This window comes from Paramormyrops kingsleyae, chromosome 18 (assembly GCF_048594095.1).
Source record: "Paramormyrops kingsleyae isolate MSU_618 chromosome 18, PKINGS_0.4, whole genome shotgun sequence".
In the NCBI taxonomy this organism is placed as follows: domain Eukaryota; kingdom Metazoa; phylum Chordata; class Actinopteri; order Osteoglossiformes; family Mormyridae; genus Paramormyrops; species Paramormyrops kingsleyae.
The window spans coordinates 5,727,173-5,749,474 of NC_132814.1; the positions used below are offsets into that span (position 1 = coordinate 5,727,173).

The 22,302-nt window shown below is 50.6% G+C and overlaps 1 protein-coding gene across 3 annotated transcripts; it reads right to left on the bottom strand.

The window, feature by feature from the left end:
• Nucleotides 1-567: 567 nt before the first annotated feature.
• On the bottom strand, nucleotides 568-21,956 carry LOC111852895 (ephrin-B3-like). 3 transcript variants are annotated; one of them, XM_023829258.2, is made up of 5 exons: nucleotides 20,373-21,951; nucleotides 11,594-11,889; nucleotides 4,718-4,810; nucleotides 3,288-3,353; nucleotides 568-2,619 (listed from the first exon to the last, which is right to left on the bottom strand). In XM_023829258.2, the coding sequence occupies exons 1-5, from the start codon at nucleotides 20,492-20,494 to the stop codon at nucleotides 2,207-2,209; spliced, it is 990 nt and encodes a 329-aa protein (XP_023685026.1). In that variant the 5' UTR covers nucleotides 20,495-21,951; the 3' UTR covers nucleotides 568-2,206. The 3 variants fall into 3 exon arrangements, with proteins under 3 accessions (XP_023685026.1, XP_072558363.1, XP_023685027.1); XM_072702262.1 differs by lacking the exon at nucleotides 20,373-21,951 and adding an exon at nucleotides 14,824-15,188; XM_023829259.2 differs by lacking the exon at nucleotides 3,288-3,353 and having other exon boundaries at nucleotides 20,373-21,956.
• Between the last annotated feature and the right edge of the window lie 346 nt (nucleotides 21,957-22,302).

Genomic DNA, 22,302 nt, shown 5'->3' on the forward strand with positions numbered 1-22,302 from the left:
AGAAGGCGGCGCAGAGGGAGACTGAGAGAGACTGGAGAGAGACATGAATGGAGAGGAGATACAAGAGAAAGTGAAGCACAAAGATAAAGGGATAAATAACAAGAGATGGAGAGATGAGATGTAGTAGAAAAGAGACGTCATTCGGCCGAGACTCTGGCGATGCTGCCTCCACTTGTTGCCTGGCAACCGCAAACAGTCACAGAAGAGATGGTCATCTGATAAAACAAATTAAAGTGGACGCCGAAACAGGCGTGTCTTTCCTTTAGTGGGTGAAATAATGAGGGGAAAAGAACAAGGAGGACAGTGGGAACAGGAGCAGCAGCTGGGGGATATTAAGATTCAGATGGGTGTCTGAGCTTACACACACACACACACACACACACACACACACACACACACACACACACACGGGGCCAGAAGGCACACACATGTGCACACATGCAGCCAAAAATCACACACGCACACAAGCACAGCTACAAATCACTCACAGACACAGGTGGAGATCACCCACAAACACATCAGTGGATAGCAAATCCAGAAATCACACACACAAGTTTCAGGCCAATAGGTTTTTAAACAAGTCTGTTTATGTGATTTTCCAGGAATATACTAACTTTTTTTTTTTTTTATCTCTTTTCCAAAGGGTTGGTGAGGCTGAGAGAGAAAACGGGGTTACATGAAACATGGAAACCATCTTAAAGTGTATAAGAGCACAGCAACACGTACTTGGCGTCTCCTGTCACATTCCTCACGCGCTACGCGGCGACACGATCACACAGACCACAGCGGCGGGGAAGAAGCTACACTTTCCGCCTTTTTTCCTAGCCCTGCCAGACTGAAATTAAACACTTCGAAATGTAACTCTGACACTCCAGCACTAGCGGTGACACGAAAGGTTACGTGCAATAATCCAAACGACTTCAGTCAGGCTCCTCACCCTGACGCGAAGTGTGAGAACGACAGCGCAGAGTGTTTGGCTGACCCAATTAAGCAGGTAAGAGAGGACATGCAGAGATCCACATGTGGGACATGTAGGGGCTGGAGAGGTGTATTCACACCTGAATGGCATTGGTGTGCCCCCCCCCTGCCCAATCACATCTGTAACCTCAAACTTCCATCTGTAGTGGAGGATTCTGGGTAACTAGATGTTTTCCCACAATGCTGGCCCTTGCCCCTCCCATGCTAGTCGTTTTATCTGTGGGCCCCCAAGGCAGTGAAGACAGCATCAGAGGGAGTGTTCAGGCATGTCTGTGCTCGTCTGGCCCTGCGTGGGTGCAGACGGGTATGAACGTGAAGTGTGCAGGTGAGAATCTATTACAAACATATCCTAGCATCTCACAAATCTCCCACAAAGCATCTGCAGAGCCGAGTCCCACCTTCTGTCCACCATAGACCTCTTTCCCCAACTCTTTTCTCCAACATGGTCTGGTCGAATGCCTCTCATCCTTCACAGTTTAATGGTGGGACGACCCTGTCGTGAACCTCCCTGGCTGTGAACACTACAAAAGCTGTATCGCTGCACGGAGGACCAGAGAACATACAGGAGGCGAGTCTGGCAATTAACATCGATTAACAAAAAAAATTATAAAAACAACTAAACAAAACTGAATGGAGAACCAGCCAGTAGTTTTCACCAGCTGAGAAAAATGGATGCAAATGACAGCTACTTACTCAAACAGTTCAAACAACAACAGAAAATACAAGGAGTTACTTAAACTGTAATTTTAAGTGTGACCTCTGCGATGATTGATCTTCTTCTTGATTCAGAACAGTCTAACCTGCGCTTCTGCGGCAGGCATGCGCCTTGCGCCATTGGTGCTATGGCACGGGATCAGTTCGGGGGCTTTTACTGGAGACGGGAACAAACGCACGGCAGATCCGGCGGATCACGCCTCATGCGGCTTCAACCCAACGTGACCCTGGAGATCCCTGTCCCGAAAGTCTGCTGCAGAAGTGGTGAGGACTGAAAACCCAGCGCTGGCCGGGTCTTGTTACTAAGTCCCGCTACTGGTTAGGACCCAGTGGTCAACATCTGGTGCAGATGTAAGATCGTAAACGCCAGCTTCGTCTGGAGGCCCAAAAAGAAACATCAGGAGCGAGAGGCCCCGCCTTCCTGACCCAATGGCCCTGAATGGCCGACCAATGGGGCGGGGTTAGGGTACGGTGGGCTGGGCAAGAGGCGCACGACCCACAAGAGGCCCCGCCCTCATACTTTGTAGTAGATGTTAGCAGGGTTCTGGGGCGGCATCTCCTGCACGATGTAGACGGGGTGGCCGTAGTCGCCGCTCACTTTCTCATAGTGTGGGCAGTAGGCAGAGTCTGGGGCTCGCAGAGGGATGATGATGTCGCTGGGCTCCGAGCCGTTGTTGTTGCCGGCGGCGATGGCGCCGCCTCCGCGCTTGGGGCTGGCCAGAGAGGACAGGGAGAGCGGGGGGTGCCGCGACTCCGAGGGCTTACTGCGGCGCCTCCGGTAGCACACTACGCAGAGCACCGCCGAGGCCAGGAGCACGCAGGCAGAGCCGCCGGCCGCCCCCGCGATCAGAGCCACGTTGGAGTGAGACAGCGGGCCGTTCTCGCCCTCGGCGGCTCCCTCCGCGAGGCTGGAGTTCCCCGGTGCACCTGGAGGCATTTGAACACGACTCAGACAGGGTTTCCCCGGACACAAGGATCACATCCATGCCTACTCGGCATATTCACAGTCTGGGGACTTAAACCTGTAGCCTCTTCATCACTCTGCACTCCTCAGACCATATCAGAGATGAGTCCACCACCTGTTTCCACTTCTCTTCCTCTCCCTCTCTCGCAGCCTCCTCTTCCTCTCTCCTGTGCCCTCCCCCGCCCCTGTTTTTCCATCCTCCATGTCGCTTCCTCCCCTTTCTCCTCCCTGCATCCCTTGCGTCTTGCTCCATTTCCTTTTACCCATAATCCTCAGCAAGTGCCGGCCCAGAAGGAGCGCTCTCCTCTCCCTGTTAAGCAGCGGGCGTAACCTGACCCGCTTCGGAGAAGCCACCGCCACGTACGCACACGGTGACTCTAGGAGTACTTCGGGTGACACGCTGGCAGGGCACCACACGCGCCCGGGTACACGACATCACTCGAGATGCTGCCGTTCTACCTCCATCTTCCCCTCTCTCTTTCCTTCTCTCCATCCCTCCTGCGCTAATCTCAGGAGAGCTGGTTCAGACCCAGCCTGAGCGTGAGAGCAGTGCTGCTTCGTGAGAGCATTTCTATTCCTGTCTCTATCCGGGACAGAAAGGGGGGGTGGCACAGGAAGATGGCTGTCCTACCTGGTTTCCTGCTGTAAGGCTGACCTGAGTCTGGTTTGGCAGGCTTGGGGGGCAGTCCGTATGGGTCTATGGGGGTACAAAATGGGGGGAGGGGCATCAAAAGTGACCCCATACACAGTAAATTACTCCGGAAGGCCCCAACCGTGAACCTGCTCCCTGGGAGTAATCAGTGTTTATATCACTCTCCTGTACCCCCTCGCGCTAACAACTCTAACATTAGCATTAATGCGTTACCTTAATTCTCTGCATTACTAAATAACTAGGCCATGGGTACATTGTCTTATGTGCACCTGGAAGTCTGAGTGCGAGGATGTCAGATGAGATGAGAGGCGGAAATGAGAGGCAATGACATTTCTGAGAAATTCAAAACACTGGCGTAGAACAGACGCGCATCATCCAGCCGCTTCTGAAACACCTACTGACTCTGTTCCGCTATGATGCAACGAGACAGAAACAGACAACTCCGTTGCACCGTGTGACATCACAGGTGTAACAAACACTGGTGTAACAGACACGTGACATCAGACAGAAGGATATACCATGTGTATGCTTGATGAGCCATGCGGTGTTATACATGTGGCATCACAGACATTCTACATCGATGTGACATATCAAGTTCCATCACACACATAACCGACAAACACGCATCCTTACTAAGCCATGTGACATCAGGAAGGTAACGTCACAGATGCAACAGGCAAAAAACACGACCTCACTGCCACACTCCACACACACTTAGCGGATCAAAGGTATACGTTCCTCATTTTGTATCTCGACATTTCTGCTGAGATGCTGATTATACGCTGGACTGATAAACACCGACAGTAATGACAGACATTCATGAGGACACTGTGGATGGAGGACTGTGTGTTGCTTTCATTTTACTCACTAATTATTTTGTTCTGCTCAGCAAACTGTGATCTATTAGACAGACCAGTTATCTATTACACATTCTGATAAACTTCCAGGCGAAGTCTCCACAATGTTTCACCACTAATCACCACTAACTCTTTTGTCTATGACTTAATGTCCGTGTCCTAAAAATTTCATGTTTATATGTCTCAGTCTTTATATTTTATTTACTAATGTTAATAATAGTGATACTTTACTGATCCCTGTGGGGAAACTCTCTGTTTTTGTGCTCTCCGTGACACACAGACACATATGTAGGTGAGGCCAAGCTTGGCAGCGAAGGGCAGACACCCATAGCACCACCTCTGGGGTTCGAAGGCCTTGCTCAAAGGCCCACGGAAGTGACTACTCTGCCGTGGCCGGGTTCGAACCGGCGATTACTTCGCCTTTACACTATGACCAAGGTAAGTGAGATTTCAGCTCAGTGTGTGACTCTACGCATCATACATCTGAAGACGCTTCGACATTTGAGGACATTTGACCCGTCTGTGACAGGACAGGAAGGTGGAGATACTTACTCTGTCCCACTTTGAGCACCACCTTCATCCCTTGCGTGAGACACACTCCACCCCTCATGCTGTCCAGCCCCTGCCTCGTTCCATCAGAAGTGGCTGAGGAGAAGAGAGAAAGACAGAGAGAAAACAGCCAGTCAGCCATCAGCTTCAGAACAAATACAACAGCGTCATCACAGCACAGAAGACAGCAGTGGGGGGGTGGGGGGGTGGACTAGCCAGCCAATCACATAACTTCCTCCTGTGCATAAACAGTTACCCTCACAGGTTTAATTTATCAAAACACAGCTCCAGATGGTACGTCGGAGCCCTATTCAAGCTGTGCACTTAATTACTGCAGCAAAAAGTCACTGAAGTCTCCACCCAATGACATTCTCCTCTGCAGCACTGAACCGCTGCTGGATAACCAGTGCAGATCCATCCCATTAACACCAGGTAACTAGTACAGCTTCAGTACTGCGGCTGCCCCCCGCCCATGTAAAATGCCCCGCGTGTATTTTTAAATGAAATAAGCCCCATTTTACATAGCATATGGAATATAATACAACAAATTTAAAAAAAAACCAGCGCATGATCAAATATTAATGAAATATTAATGAAAATAAGACCAAAACAACAAACAAGATTAATTTTCTTTGGTCACCCTGTATCCCTCGGGCTATGGCGAGGCGATGGAAATTGAGCAATTTAAATTTTGATAATTTAATAACTTAAGAAAAATATCAAGAAAAAAATACGGGGAATTTACTTTTGCACTGTAAAGTAAAAGCATCTCCCCCCCCCTCTTTTCTTGCACCTCCAGCTCTCTGTGGTGCAGAATAGGCCCTCGGCTCCAGGCCCCCCTATGTGTGATGCCCCCCCCCCCACCCCCACACTGACTCAGACAGAACCAGGCTGTTTATTAATTGTTATTTGTCAAGATAATTGCATACAGAGCAGAAAACGATAATTTGCAGAGAAGACATTTCACACGAGACATTAATGGCCGCTTACAAGCGCAGGCTGATGCCGGCAACATGGCCGAGGCAGCCTGACGCGGACTCTGTGGATTCAGGAGACCAGAGAAGATGCTAGAAGGACAGAGGGACGTGGCAAAGACTAGCGGTGCAGCAGATCTGAGCGGAGGGGGGTCAGCAAATGTGAGATGTGGAACGCCGTGGAAGCGACAGAGCGCGGTTTTTGCTTACGGATGTGGCTTGCGTGCTGCACCGTCAAGGAGGCCAGCGAAGGAGTGTCGGAGAGCGGCATGCTGGGAAATTCTGACACAGTCCTGTGTTATTCAGAAGACCTGCTTATACAGCAGGTGCAGCATTCGCGCTTGACAGACACTTTGTGTAAAGCAGATATACCTCCACTCACACAGTCGGCATTTGCTGAAGCATCTCACTGCCCCAACAGGGGACTTGGTGGTACCTCTGTTCCCTGCCCGCAATGCCCTAGATACAGCAGTGGCGATAGGGCATTCACAGACATTGCTCTTTTTGTGCAGGCTTCTGAACACTCAATCGGTGTGTATTTGGGGCCCTGAACTTGCTCAAAGAACAGGCCCGGAAGTAAGAGGGTCTATGTAGAGTAATTAGGCTCATAGTAAGAGTGGTCACTGCCTGGGCCCCAGTGGAACCAGTCTGTTGCTGGCTCTCTGCTCCTGCAATCCGCCACGCTCCCGGGGCGCCACTCCATCCAGCCAAGGTCAACCGCTCAGGCATCTGAGTGACAGCCGCGCATTTACATACCGCTGAAAAGCATGCTGGGTATTCAACTGAAGGTCAAGCCACCATAAGAGGGACCTGTTTGCCTTGTTACAGAGTCTAACCCACACAGATTTGTTAAAGAAAAATACAGGTTGGCAGGGGAGAACATGTAGGTCGGTCGTTTAGGTGCTGGAAGGTATCCACACTTTCGTCACAGATAGAGGTATCAGGGTCAGCGTCCTTCTCCTGCCAGCGTTTGCCTGCACAGGTGGCCCTTGGTGAGCTTCCTCATTCCTCGAGGCAAAGAAAAGGGAAACACGAAACAGACCTAAGCAGCCCCCTAGCTCAACCTCTCCAAGCTGTATGTTATGTTAAAAGGCTGCCCCCCCCCCATTGCAATCAGCTCTTGTTTCCTCTCTGGCGGATGTGAAACCAGCCCTCTGCGCCCCCCCCCCCGCCCCTTTTCTGAGCACCGTGGCCAAAACTTGGTGTTTTGCCATTAAGTATCACAAACAGACAAGCTGGAACACCACAAACTTTTCAGAGAGGAGACACAGGAGGACAAACAAAAGCCAGAAGTCGGGGGGGGGGGGGGGTGAGTCACCGTTGAAAGGGGGGGGGGGGGGACAGGGGACTGCGTTGTCCCGAATCTATGGCCTCCCGTGTGCTGCCAAAGCTCTCCCTGCCCCCTCTCGCATGAAGCGTCCCGTTCCATTCCACGGGGTGCCGCTCCATCACGGCGCCGGCTGATGCCACCGCTCTGAGCTTGGAGTGGAGATAGAGGAGTCCCATTGACCTACATAAGGATCGTCACCACTGTCCACCAGACCACAGCCTTAAAAAAAAAATGGAGAGCTGAGAGGGAGGACAGGACAAGGGCAGGTACGGTACGTGGCGTCAGTGTGGAAAAAAGTGGAGTGTTCAGCAGAGAGCAGAACAAACTCACACTCGGTAAGCAGAAAGGGGCTCCGGGTCCTGACCTGCCAGCCGGCGAATGGGAAGATGGAGACGGGACAAGTGCAGCAGAATGAGTTACTGCAGGTATCTCTCTCTCTCTCTCTCTCACACTCAAACACACACGCAGGAAGCAGGATGCACATAACCCCATGTTATCTGGTACCTCAGGACATCAAGATGGCATTCCCGCCTGGGCAGTATACATTCAATCACGTGATATGCAACAGCCATATAAAACCCACAATCCCGCCCAACCCCACCCATACTCTACCCACAACTAGGACAGATTAGAGGAGGACAGGGACAGAACGTGACGAGGGGACAGAACGTGACGAGGGGACAGAACGGGAAGAGGGGACAGAATGGGACGAGGGGACAGAACGGGACGAGGGGACAGAACGTGACAGGGAGCCAGATGCGACAAAACCTGTGCAGCCCTTTAAAGGTTCGTTTCCCTCCTAAATGCCACTCTGTGTCTTTGACTGATGTGATATTATCACGCCATCCTTAAGTCTTCTGTCAGCAGATTACAGTTTTACATAATCATGCAGCAGCGTTTTAATGAAAACACCTGCAGTTTCCGACTACTGGGTGGCTTACGATCAATCACCCCCCCCCCCCCCCTTTCTTAAACACTATGCCATCTATTGCCCAAACATGTACGTGCAACAAGATGTCAGTTACTACAATAAAAGTGTTTAAAAAAAAAAAAACCTAAAGATGTGTCTTTTATGATCACAGTGCTGGATGATGCCAGCCTTAGTGACTCCCAGTGACGTCGATACTGTCGGCAATAAAAGTCACCAAATTTGGGGAAGGAAACTGACAGGGGGCAGTAAAATCTGAAGTGTCTGAGGAGAGTTTGGGGAGAGCCAGCCTGTGCAGGAGTGTGCTGTTGTTCCTTTATATGCGTGAGATGTTCGCTCATGAATCGATACCGGGAATTATCCTCATTTAATGACGCCAAGAGCGTCAGCGGAGTGTGAAACATGATTTCAGTAAATGACCATCTGGCTGCTATCATCAGTGCCTTTTATTCATCATCACTTCCTCCCCTCCCTGCTCCATCTCTACATCCATCTCTCTCTGTCCTCCTTTTTACATTACTCCTCCCCCCTTTTCTATCCCTCTTTCCTTCTCTCTCCTTTTCCCAATCACTCCCTCTTCCTCTCTATTAATAAAACAGCTGCTAACCCCCCCCCCCCCCATGATCCTGAACACAATCATTTCCATGCCCCCCACCACACACACACAGACATTTGCTTTCATATCTTTGCAGGGAGCATCCATTCATTTCTATGGGCAAAACCCTAATCCCAACAATGACAACCTTAACCCCCACCCAGCCCTAACCTTAACCATAAGTAACCAAACTAAATACAAGTCATTTGGTATTTTTAGTGTTTTTATTGCATTAACAGATTTTTATAAAACTGAGCTTACTCTTGTGGGGACCGAAAATATGGTGCCCACAACGTAAAATTAACAGGTTTTTTGTGGGGACTTAACCCCAGCCACGTGAAATGGAACTTCGCCGGCATCACAGGTAGATGCTCCTCTGCCCAATTAGTCTGGGCCTCATGCCGCATGACATTTAGTGGGAAGATTAAGAACACGCTCCACACACACGGCCCCACGCTCCACACACACACGCCCCCAACGTTCCACACACACACACACAAGCCCCCACGCTCCACACACACACACACGCCCCCACGCTCCACACACACGCGCCCCCACGCTCCACACACACGCCCCCACGCTCCACACGCCCCCACGCTCCCACGCTCCACACACACACACACGCCCCCACGCTCCACACACACGCGCCCCCACGCTCCACACGCCCCCACGCTCCACACACACACACGCCCCCACGCTCCACACACACGCCCCCACGCTCCACACGCCCCCACGCTCCACACACACACACGCCCCCACGCTACATAAGGGTCTCTCCCTTGCCATCATTCACCCCCCCCCCCCCCAGTGGATACTGTAACCATAGCACTGCTCACGGCACAACCACACTCACTCCTTCCTCTCACTCCTCCCCCCTCACACTACATCAGTCTCACCCCATGAGTATTTTTTCCTTCCTGTTTCCGCCGGTGTGACGGTCACCAAGAGCGTAACAGTGCCTCTCCACACGCGTGTGTTGTCGACACGCAGTTAAAGACACAGACACGGGCAGGTGATATTTAAATACACAAGCCAGGCCTCCCTGATACACACCTCACCTGGCGTGCCGTTACAAAACACACACAGATGCAAAAACAGACCCATAGACACTCAGTCATCCATGGCGGCGCGCAAACCCACTCTCACCGGCCACAAACTGACCGATAACCCCCCCCCCCCCCCCCCTCGGTGGAGACCTTAACACGGCATGTAGGGACCCCCGCCATCTGCCCCCTGGAGCTTTATACTCACTGCAAAGCACAGCAGATGCATTCAAACGCACATTAGCTCACGGCTGCGCACCACAGTTCACATGAACTCACACCACCATCGTGAATACAGGTACGTGTTCACCTAAAACACACACGCTTCTGGCTGCTCTCATTCAGCAGGTCACCGTGTGATGGGATGCTGACGTGCGACGGTGCGCACTCGTACTCGTCACATGGGAAAGACAAAGACAATGTTCATACCCGAAAAGGCTGCTTATCGACTGTCATTTCAACTTAACCTTGATAAATAAAATATCAGACACTACTGAATTATTGAAACCTTCCAGATTTCTCTAAACAGCCAATATGAAACGCAGCATGACTCTCTCTCTCTCTCTCTCACACACACACACACACACACACACACACTAACCCTAATTCCCATCACAACACCCATAACACCCCTACCCAACCCTAACCTTAACCACAAGTAACGAAACACACTTTCCACACTTGGGTTTTGATTGCATTCACAGATTTTTATTAAACTGAACAATTTGATCACATTGTGGGGAGGAAATTTTATCACATTTGGTCCCCACAGTGTAATGTATACATAACACACACATAGAAACACACACACAGTCCTGTGATCACACGATATGCTATCCGCCATTCAGCTATCTAAATAATTCACGGATCCTGTTTGCTTTGATAATGACGCCGTCGGACCCAACTGGCGTTTTGGGTAAATTCCGCTTGAGCCCTCCTGTGGAAACAGGAGCAGCCGGTTCCGCCGATGCCGCCCGCACCTGTTCTGACCCCCCGGCACGTGAAGGTGCTCTACGCTACGCTAGAATCGCTTTGTGCCGAAATGAGGGAATCTGGAGACTCCCTCTCCTCCGCTTGTGTTTCAGCTCATTAATGCTATACAGAATAAATGAACAAATGGCAAGTTAGGTTAATTACCAGTAATTTCCCAGAGGGGGAGTTTCATTAACGTACATGTGCGCATGCACACACACACAAGCTTCTCCCTCAGTGAGACGCGCGCACACACACGCACACACACACAAATGATGCTATTTCCCTTCGACACTGATTTTTGAATCTCCTCAACGAGAAGGAATCTCTGGTGCCATTTTGATATTTAACATCTACCCACTGACACGCACCACAAAGGAAAACACCCAGTTCACTCATCCACATGGGTTAGTTCACATAGGAGCACCAACCAGATGGGTTAGTTTACACTGGAACACCATCCAGATTCAAAAATCCAAACTTGGCTTGAAGAGCTTCTGGTTTGCATTATCTCTTATGTTCTCACAGCAATGCTGCTCCTGAGAGTCTAGTCTCTCTCTGTCTCTCTCTCTCTATATCTCTCTCACACACACACAGACACACACACACACACAGATCTGTACACACATCTTTGTGGGGACTGTCCATTTATTTCTATGGAAAATACCCTAATTCCAGCAATGATAAGCTTAACCTCTACCCAGCCTGAACCGTAACCAGAGGAAACTGAACTACAAGACTTTTAGCATTTTTAGTTTTTGATTGCAGTCACAGACTTTTATAAAATTGAGATTTATATTGTGGGGACCAGAAAAATGTTCCCGCAAGCTAAAAAGTAAAAACAGACTTTACCACATTGTAGGAACATTTGGTCCCAATAATGTGATATATACAACCCCCCCCACACACACGCCTGTGATCACAAGACTAGGCATCTGCCATTCAGCTATCGAAATAATTTACGGAGACTGTTTGCTCTGAGAGTGACACCATCGGACCCGACTCGTGCTTTGGGTTTATTCCGGTTGAGCCCTCACCTATGATGTAGTAATCCTGCATGGTCTTGAACTCATGCCCCCACAGGTTTGGCGAAAACTCCTGGAACTTGATGGTGAAGCGCGTATCACTGCTGGGCTTGTCGCAGGTGAGCAGCAGGTTGGGGGTGCCCGTCACCTCGCAGTGCTCTGCCTGCTCTCGCGACGACAGCAGGTACAGCTTATAGTACTCGTACTCTGCCGGCGCCAGCGGTCCGGGACGGTCCGAGCCCGGGCATATGAGGTCCAGTCGGTCGCCAATCTGCGGATACAGAATGTATCCCCGGCTGTCTGTAAACCTGCGGGAAGATGATGCCAAGTGAGTTGGGTGTGAAATACGACTCCCCAGATCGCGGTGCCACATACTGGTCATACGTAACATACGCGGATAGGCAGGACAAGTGCAGAAAAAACGACACTGACACACAACGCAAAAGCAAACAGTGATAGAAGCAGCCAGAACACATGAGTGCGATGCAGGAGTAGCTGGTGCTACTCAAATCCCAGAATGCACTCATACATTGTAACACTTCCCTCTGCTGTAAGTCGCTTTGGGTACAAGCGTCAGATAAATGAATAAAAAGGTAAAAGAAATGTACATGAAGAATACCAGAGATAAATGATGGGTGTTGGTGACAGTGGCAATGACTGTGCAAAGGGCGGAGAGGTCAGGACCTTGGGAATCTACTTCAGCATAAGGAATTCTGTTCCCCTGACCTTCAGAGATGCGTGACGCTTAATATTTACCCAGAGTTCTGTTCTCCTCACGCTGGGTGAAACTGAGAGCTTGACATTTTGAAGGAGTTCTCTTCACCTTGATTTCATAGGAGCCGGGAGTGTGATATTTACCGCAAGGCAATACCGAGGGCTGCAGATAGACAAACGCCTCGCAGACCGATGAGGCTGTGCCCAGTCACCTCATCGAGGCTCTCAAGGGAGCACGGCGCCAACAATGCACGCCTCACGCTTTCACTATGGGCACTCAACACGCGGCGAGGACCTTTCTGGAACAATCAACCACCTGATGGCAGTGGGATCTGCGTGCGCGTGTCAGTCACACACACACACACACACACACATACACACACACTGGAGTCTGGAGTATCAAATAGCGCCTTTTGTTGACTGGCACTCTGCTGTGACTGAGAGAAACTGCCAACATTCCTATCAACCGGGGTGGGGGGGGGGGCATGAATGGGCGGGATCTCCTACTGCAGGAAATGGGAGAGCCAGGACATAAATAGAAGACATGAGACAGTCAGCTACTGCAGGAGAGACTCCCCAAATGTGCGCACATACATGTGCACACGCGCGTACACGTGTGTTTATCGCAAATGTTGCCCCCAAGTCTAAAGCTCACACATGCTTTGTTTAACCAGCAACTTGGGGTGCATCTCCCCTGTGAATCCAAAAGCCCTGCCCGCCAAGAACTGAGCAAACGCTGCAAATTTAGCATGTAAACACGGCTGTTTGATTCAGCAGCCAATACCCCGGTGAGCCCAGGCAAGAGACAGCCTCATGGGCACTATCGCTCACGTGTGCACGCTCATGGCCGGGGGGGAGCGGGGCCGATGCCAACAGGGCCACCCGGTATCCCAGCGTGTGCCAGCATGGGGGGTCCAGCCGCCCCCCTGTCACAGCCTAATCCCGTCTGCTAATCTGTGTGAGCGGGAAGGAGAGTGTGTAGGAGAGTTTGGTCATTCATGCTCCACAACGTCTTGGTGATCATCTCACATCATTGTGAATATTATTATCACCACTCCATCCATCCATCCATCCATCCATCAGCAACAGGAAAAAGTTTGATATTGTAGTGCACACAAGTTAATAATTGAAATACAAAGGTCTATTTGTTGGGGAGGGTAAATGAAGCCAAATTAAATATAGGGGGGGGTCGGTCAGTCGATCGCTGTATATGCAATATGCAGGCTAGTGGTTCCATTGACACATACAAACACTGGTTATGGGCAACTGAGAGACCCAGTCATCCCAAGTGCTTTATTTGGGTGGCAGGAGAAGACCAGAGGACCAAGCAGAAGAGCAGAAGCTCCTCGGTCTCCCTTTCATACAGCTGGATATTCTACTCAAGCCCAGTGGTATGGCATTGAATGCCTCGGCCCTTTGCACGGGGGGGTCGTATAAATTTTTGTAGACACATTCTTACCACGCCTGTGAGCCCATGGACCGTCCCCGATCAACCTTGAGAAGTATAAATATTAGCCCCCCCGACCCCCCCCCCAAGCACCCAGACACTTTTCTGTTAAATCACACACCATAAATTTTTTTCAAAGGTTTCTAAGATTCTTTTATTAGCTCATGACTGATGAAACTGGCGCACAACCCCGGCTCGTCAGGGCACAGTGTCTGTTCCCGTCTCATGCAAACGCCCGCCGTGGCTCGGGCACCGTCCGGGCTGGCGGAGACGCAGACTTTCAACTCTTCAGATCCTTCACATCTACCAGCACACAGACGGGGAACCGCCACCAGACAAAGGAGGGATCAGAACTGCGCGTAAGTGCCGCAAAACGAGTGCAGGAATGAAACTTCTGGGCCCCCAGGAAAACAGCCGTGGGGGAGCAGAGGAGTCAGACAAACAGGCATCATCGCAGTAATTAAAAATGAAAAAGGTCTAAAAATACAATTTCCCCTTTGTTTGTGGAAACAGCACTTCGGAAGAGCGCTATTCCCGGCTCCCGTTTCCCCCACTGCTCTCTCTCCCTAAAATGAATGCATTTGTATTCTTCACCACACCACATGTGCCAGCAGCCGTCGGGCTTCCACAGCCAAGGCGGACGCTGCGGAGCGCTGGGCGGAGTCAGCGCCAGGGTGGGGCTGGGCTCCCCGTCACCCGCCGATTCCAGGCCCACCCACACATTCTGCTCCTTACGTGGCAGACAGAGGTACAAATGTAGGCTTTGTAATGGCAACAACACACAGGAGTGCTAGGAGCAACGGCTCCCAATTACTGCCCCCTACAGGACAGACCCCAGCACAACCAGACAGATTTTTGTGTCACATGCAAGATTATAGTCAGATTAGTACCTGCAATGAAATGAAGGGAAAGATTAATCTGCTGTCAGATACTGAATAACTCCTCAGTCCCTTTTCATGAGTTTTACATCATCCATCCATCTACTGTCTATACCCGCTATGCCGGGTCGAGGGGGATCCGTGGCTTATTACAGAAGCTAGAATCAAGGCTGGGAAAACCCAGGATGGTTTGTCATTCTTACCTACAGATAGTTTGGTAACTCCAGTTCACCTTAGGGTGTTTTTGGACTGAAGCACCTGGAAGAAACCCCAGAAGGACACGGGGAGAACATGCACACATGGACATGTACAGCCGGGGCGGACACCTTTTGAGTCACGCTAATGCAGACTCGTGTTCTTCTGCAGTGCCACGTTCACCACGGAGCGCGCCTACACGCACCCGTCACGCATCACTCTGCACCTCCCTAAACAGACCAGCGATTAGCGTCTCCTTTAGCTCACCCCAGTACAGTCACGCTAACCTTCCTACCGCTCCTTACAGCGGAGAGCCGACGATGTGAAAATCACGTCACGCTCATGTTGGGCCCGATTCCGAGACACAGATAGGGGAACCAATGAAAAATTAAACAGGCTGAGTGCCACCCCAGCTGCACACCTAACTTGCCCTCGTGCCAGGACTTCCTGTCCAGTGTGGGGGCTCCATCCCTGCCGCTGGCCTGTCTGCCGTTGCTAAGCTACTCGCTGTCGATTTGAATTTGAATCTAATCGCTACCGGCCCTTTCGGGAAAACGCCCTGGCGCTCTCCAGCCTCCATGTGACTGCGGAGGACGCTGAAGACTCCCTGCTCGGCGCTGACCCCTGCGCTCGCACGCAAACAGAGTGATATTTAGGGTATTGCTGGCGACAGAGTGTTGGCACGGAGCACGGAGCACAGACTCTGCCTGTACGGCTGCCTTCGCTGAAACGCTGTGCCAGAACGGCTCCGGTCGCCGGCCCGGCTCATGAATATTCACGGGCAAATGCTCTCCTATGAATATTCATGAGCAGAGGCTCCGCTGATGGATTTTCTTTCAGAGTGACTGGCAGCTACAACAATGCGAGATGATTAGAATCAAACATGAAATGGTCTCAGGACTAAATGATACCGGGAGGATGGCGGCAGTCTAGGGATGGAGACCTTGAGTACGGGCAGGCCGGGACGGACCTATCATGTGGGGGACAGTGAGAGAGAGATGGGAACAGACCCCCTCAAACGGAGACAGACACATGGAGACCTCTCAGCGCCCCTGAAAGCCCACACAGCTACAATGTCCCCCCGTCGCCATGCTTGACAGGATCATGCGTGGTCCAGAGGCCGCTGGTCTGGGCCAAGCCACCGCCACCCCCCCCCCCCCCCCCCCCCCCCCCCCCGGCAGACAGAGGAGATAATGCAGACACAATCTGCGGAGACAGAAAAAGCTTGTGCCGCCGATGTCAGCCAGGGGAACGACGGGCAGGGTGCTCTACAGAGCGGGTCAGAACCCTGGTGGATCCCCGGGACACACGCCAGCGAGTGGATGGACGTGGACACATGTGACTCATACGTGCGGCTTCCCGGCACAGGGCAGCCGGCGGAGCGGGACGCGGCGGCTGTGTCGCGGCGAACAGAAACACCGCAAAGCGGGGCTCAGGCAAACCACAGCACTACGGCTGGGCGACGTCTACGAGAACATTATGTGATATTTCAGTTTTAATATCATCGATAATATCGAGCCGTCCAACACCCCCCTACACATACAGCGTATTTTTTTTGTCAAAAGAAAAATGTGAAAACAAGGGGAAAAAAAAAAACACGATAAATGGGTAATCTGCTAAACAGCCCACGTTGAACCTTGCCTACTCGGGGAGGGGGCGCTGATCAGCGGGGCTGATCATCGATTTTTAGTCTCCGTGGAAGTCGATCGTTCAGCGAGCTGGATTTAATCACGATTTAAAATCATGTTGTCTAAAACCGTGGTTCAAAAACTTTTTTTTCGCCGTGTAACATCTTAGAAAATATTACGCTCTCTGCATACCAGTGAAGGACCTATAGATGCGGGAGAGAGGAATTGACGTGTACCACCATAATGGCTGATGTTTAAGGCCAGGGGCTGACAAAGCAGGGCTAGTGACCCCCCCCCCTCACCGCCCAGGTCAGAGAAAAGGGCACCACGAGTCAGGCACTGTTATTTTGCAGGTTGTGTGGTTGAAAAGTTTGGGAATCCATATCCTACACAGAGATGTTGCTAGAGATTTTTGGCCCCGTGGCAACATGTCATAATGACATTGGGCCCTCAACCCTAATTATGTTCCAATTTTAGGGAACATATCGTACCCCTGAAGCTGCATACACTGATGCCTTCACGTACCGTACATGGAGCTACATGCATTAAACTGTGTCGGAAACACGGGCTAGAAGACTCAACTGAAAGCTGAACCATAAATCTTTATCTTGCTCTGTGTGTAGCCTAAGCTTACTTCCTCGACAAAGGCGATAATCATCGCTCGGTCGGTTACGGTCAAATACCAAAACCGAGTTACTTGTGTGATATCGCCAAGTACGGATAATACCGTCCTGCACGGCACAGCATGTACACACCACCCGCCGTCACAGAAACTTTTGCAACTTTCCTCACCAGCGAAAAGGGCTTAAATCCATCCTTCCTATTTCCACAGTCATCCCTCTCTCCCCCTCATCCATCACTCTTCCTCAAAGAGCTCAGCGCATCTTGCAATAAGCTAGAAATGCAGGGAGGGGCTGGCAGGCATGATCGGTCTCTCAGGAGAGGATGGGGGATTCAGGCTTTGTTGGAGAAATCTAACAGGGTTTAGGAGAATGATTAGTCTGATCCCTGAACTGAGAAGACACATCATCCGCAAATCAAAACTCATATTTTCTCAGCACGCCCATGTGTCTGTATATGTGTGTGTGTGTGTGGTGGGTACAGTTTGGTAGAGAGAAACTTGCGTAAAATATCTTTAACCACTTACCAGGAGACACCACTGGTCTTACACAAAAAAACAGTGACCCTCTGCAAACACTTGTGGAGACCAGGCATAATCAAGTAAGCTGCCTCAGAGCAATTAAGGGGTTAACCCAGTCTTTCTCAATCTGGTCCTCCGGGAGCAAAAATGTGGACAGTCTGGCAGGGAGCAAAAATGTGGACAGTCTGCGGGTCCCTGAGGACCGAGTTGAGAAACACTGGTCTAACTGATCATCCAGTTCAGGAACTAGCGAGGGAACATCCAACACGAGCAGGTTTCAGAACAAGATAGCATGCCCAGTGTGGTCTAAACAAAACAGAACGCATTTCCCAGAATCCAACTACAAAAACCAGATTAACTGTTAAAAGAAAATCCAGTTATTTCTTACAAATTCCTCAAGAAGTTTTAAAAAGGCAGGAAATCTATAATCAAAAGCATTACAGACGCAGAGCTGACAGAGCTAGTCATTAACAATCTGATTTAAAAATCAAAAGAAGTGAAGGAATATGACAAAAAAAGAATCTATCATTTTGGAGAACAAGGAAAAAGAAAAGCATGCCAAAGTTGTTTATGTTGCATGCAAACGGACATTTGGCATTAAGAGATGGAGCGCGGGAGGTATTTGGTGTCACGGAGAAAGCCTGCTCTACCACACGGGGGCTAAGGAAGAAAAAGGCCGACATTTAGATTCCTGACCTCCTACACCTGGAACTGTCAGAACAGCCGAGACAGAGGAACATACGACCTTGAAGGCGCGTAGCCTGATGATATCTCACAGGTGCTGCACGTTCCCGTCGGCATCCGTCAGAAGCGCCTCGGCGTTCCAGCCCGGCGCTGGACGTCTCGACGCGTTTCCGTCTTTATTGTGGAAACTCGCAAAGCGAAAACAGACCCGTCGGCGAAAACGAGCGGGGCGAGATCCGGCCGGTTTACGACGCGGCGTGCAGACTAAGTGACTCCATCTGTGGTGGGAAAATGGTTCTTACCCCCCCTCCCCCAGACAAAGGAGGTGGAGAGGCCTGAGAATGCTAAGACAAAGAGGGATGTAAAAAAAAAAAAAAAAAAGGGGGGGGGGGGGCAGGATAAGAAGGGGGCATGTCTTGCAGAACAACCACCGACCACCTGCTAACAAAAGGGCCACCTGCTAGGGGCTAAAAAAACCAGTAGACCCAGAACCTCCAACCGAAACTGTGGAGGTTCACCTACAAGAGGAGGCCTGCCCCCCTGCAGCAAACCCAGCTGAGCAAATAAGCAAACTTATGACAAGTCAGGTGTTGGAGAACGCTCGATTAGCACCCCCTGAGATGTCCCTCCTAAATCCCAAAACAGGCTTCCAACTCATGTGCAAATGACCTACTCCGCATTCCACCCCCCACTGTGCCCAACACGCGCCTCTAAATGGGAGTGTGAGGTCTTTACACCGCGTCCACATCTCTCTCGCAGCCCCGGTCCCTGAGCCCTTATGGGATTTTCTTTCTTTCTTCCTTTGACTTCTAAAATGTTTTAATTTGAAACACTTACCCTACTTAATCGGCCTTTTATCTGCAACCAATTAGCTGCCGGTACATTAATTATTGAAATGCCGGGGATTAATTTTTAATGCATATTGGGGGGGGGTTGTACTACAATGTGCCCCAAAGTGCAGGGTGGAGGAACTCGGGTCGTCCCGTTGCCCGTTAAGAGGGATGTGGAGAACATGTCACGCGCGTTGGGTTGTTGACGACGTGCAAAGCGGCGCATGACTTCAAGGGAACGTCGCAGTGATATCTTGCCAAGTAACATGCCATAAGAGAGGCAGGAATCTCTCAGACATGACCGGGTCAGGAGCCCAAAGCCATGGAGATGCCGTGAAACGCACGCAGACCTCAGGAACATGAAGCACACCCACGCAATGGTCTCCACTCTCTAGGGCTGACCTACATCCCTCACCTAGAACCTTGCATCCTCGTTTCCCGCTTCCTGCGGATTCATTCGGTGCTGTTGGGGTTTGGAAGTATGGCCATTGCTATCGGACGGTTCGTGGTGAGTGGGTCCCTGTGTGACAGAACCACGCACAGTCACCCTGGTTTTTCCAATCGCTTACAGCTCACCACGAGACACACTGCATTACTGGCAGCCTGGTGCTACAGTGGACAACTCCCGAGGGCGCCGTCTGCATGGTTCAGCGGCCGAAGAAATCAAAGGCATACCCACGATGCCAACAAGTCCGAAGAGGCGCGACGATGTGGAGTGTGATTGTGCATCACACACTTTTTTCAAAGTAGAGACGATAGATGTTATGAAGAGATAAGATCAAAGGCTATTCCTGTCCCTGTGGGAACTAAGATTCCCTCAAATGTCCCTTAACCTGGTCCTTCACCTACAACCTCTCTCGGCAAGCAGGGCGCATCTGTCCAGAAGACCTTGTAAAACCTGGCTTAAAGGCAGCTCACCAAACGCACCCAAAAGTAGATTTACAAGCAGACAATGCATTTCGACTATTTAAATATTTGGTGTCAAATTCACGCCTCCGGGACTAAACTGCTGTACTTTGTGAATAATGCGTCCAACAGCACATCACCGGACAAAGTACCCACATCGGAGTCCAAATTCGGACACGACAGAACAGATGAGAAACACATTTAATGGGTTGTTTTTCGGAAACATTTTATGGAACCTGAACAGGATCAACACTTTGTCCGACGTTTGTACACGGGTAGGAAGAGATTTTGAAGGTGTACATGTTCAGTAAAGAGAAACACCTCCGTAAGTACCTTACGGGTACCGTGTGTGCAAGTGCAGCGCTCACCTTTTGTTCAGTGAATTCCAGTATATGGGCTCCATGTTGGTGGCCGAAATGCCCAGTATATCCATAAGGAACACGGCTAGGAGACTCAGGTTACTTGCACCATGTCGAGCCGGCGTCGCCATCCCCGGATCGCGGCTCCCCTAATCGGGGCAGTTCGGACTGGGGCAGATTCAGACAAAGTGCCCCACCAGCGGACCGCAGTTTGCAATGATATGAAGGAAACGCGGCGACTGCGAAAGAAAATATTTTATGGAGCTGTCCAAACCCTGGAAAAAGGCATGATTTTAAGTTTGACCTCCCTGGCGGTAGGAGAAGCGTGAATCCTGGATGAACGCGCAGTGTCTTCAGCGCCTGGATTTCGCGAAACGGGCTCTTTGCTGCGCCGCCGTGCACAAACTCATTTGTGAGTTCGGGATTTAATTCAGTCTCGTTTGTGGGGGAAATGGGGGCGAACAGGTCTTTCTCGTTTACAAAACACTCTTCTTAAGTGTTGTACCTTTGTCCCTCCTCGGGTTCAGCCCGGCTCCTCTATTTCGTCTTTCTTATGGATGTGCAGATATACACGAAGTGTGCAAACAAAAAGCACTGGTTGTGATGCGGGCTGTTTTCACACCCTTTCTGGGTACTTCCAACTCTTATTTTTGTTTAGTCTTTACATTTCGCCTCTTCGCAAATTTCCGACCGGTCCCTTCTGCTGGAAAGTCGATCGTTTTACTTTTTACGCCCCTATGAAAGGGCGATCGTAAATATTTACAAATCTGAATACAGATGTAGTGATCATCGGCGAAAAGCAGGGTTAAAACACCGCCAAGTTAAAAGACCATTATTTTTAAAAAGCAAAATACCGTAATCGCAAAATAATTTCCCATAACGGGGCTTTAAAAAGATGCGCTCATGGGGTGATCTTCGGCCCCCCCAACACACGCTCTCCCTCGGCGTCTTCGCCTTCAGATCCCCGCACTTGAGGAGCGCTCCGGGTACATGACGGTCCAGCGGCTTGAATGAGGAAAGGGGGAGGGAGATTCGTAAAGGAGCTGGGAGGAGGGAGTGAGAGGTGTGAGTGAGAGAGAGCCTTTACAAGGGGAGGGGGGTCCGAAACCGGCTCCTGTCTTCGGCGGAAACACTTTCCCTCCGCGTGCTTTTAAATACCAGTGTCACGTGTATGTTTAAATTCCTTGTTATCCCCGTTTCGCCCCTCCAACCTCCCTTCACCCCTTCTCCTCTGGATGTGAGCTTTGACCCCCGGGACGCCGGGCGCTGCACTTCGGCACTCAGTCCACCGCCGTTCTTCCTCTCTGGTTGACAGACACACACACATCACGAACGACGGAATCACGTTTGGAAAACCCGACTTCATTACAAAAGAAAGGCTACGGCGCCCCCAGCGGAGCCGCGCCGCAAGGACAGCGCCAACTTCACCCATTACAAAAAGGACAGACGTGCACGCGGTGTCCTCACGCCGTGCTGATGGAAAGGAGAGAGGTCGTATCCTTTCCAGGTTTACATCTGGGGCTGCGCCACATTGGTATCACCGTGTATAACTGGTGTTTAGACAGGGACCGGGGAGTCTGACGCAGCGGCGGACCACACAAGTCCGTTTATATGTAGGTGTCGGGACTGTTGTTCCTTCACATAGAAATGCCACAGGCAGCCGGAATGCTAGACGAAGAGCCGCCAGTGCGACCGCCGTGCGGCCGGAGGCGGCGCTTTGGCACGAACGTACTAACTACATTATTCAGAGTATCGTTGTACCACTGCTTGAAATTAGGTGTCAGCGACGTGGGGTCGATCAATGCACCATCACTTAGGGGCGGGTATTTATTCAATTTATATCAACAATTTGATATATTTGAAATGCTAATTTACGTTTCAAAATCTGTGTGCATTTTATTTAATTTCACATAGAGCACACAATATTATCGGTAGTATT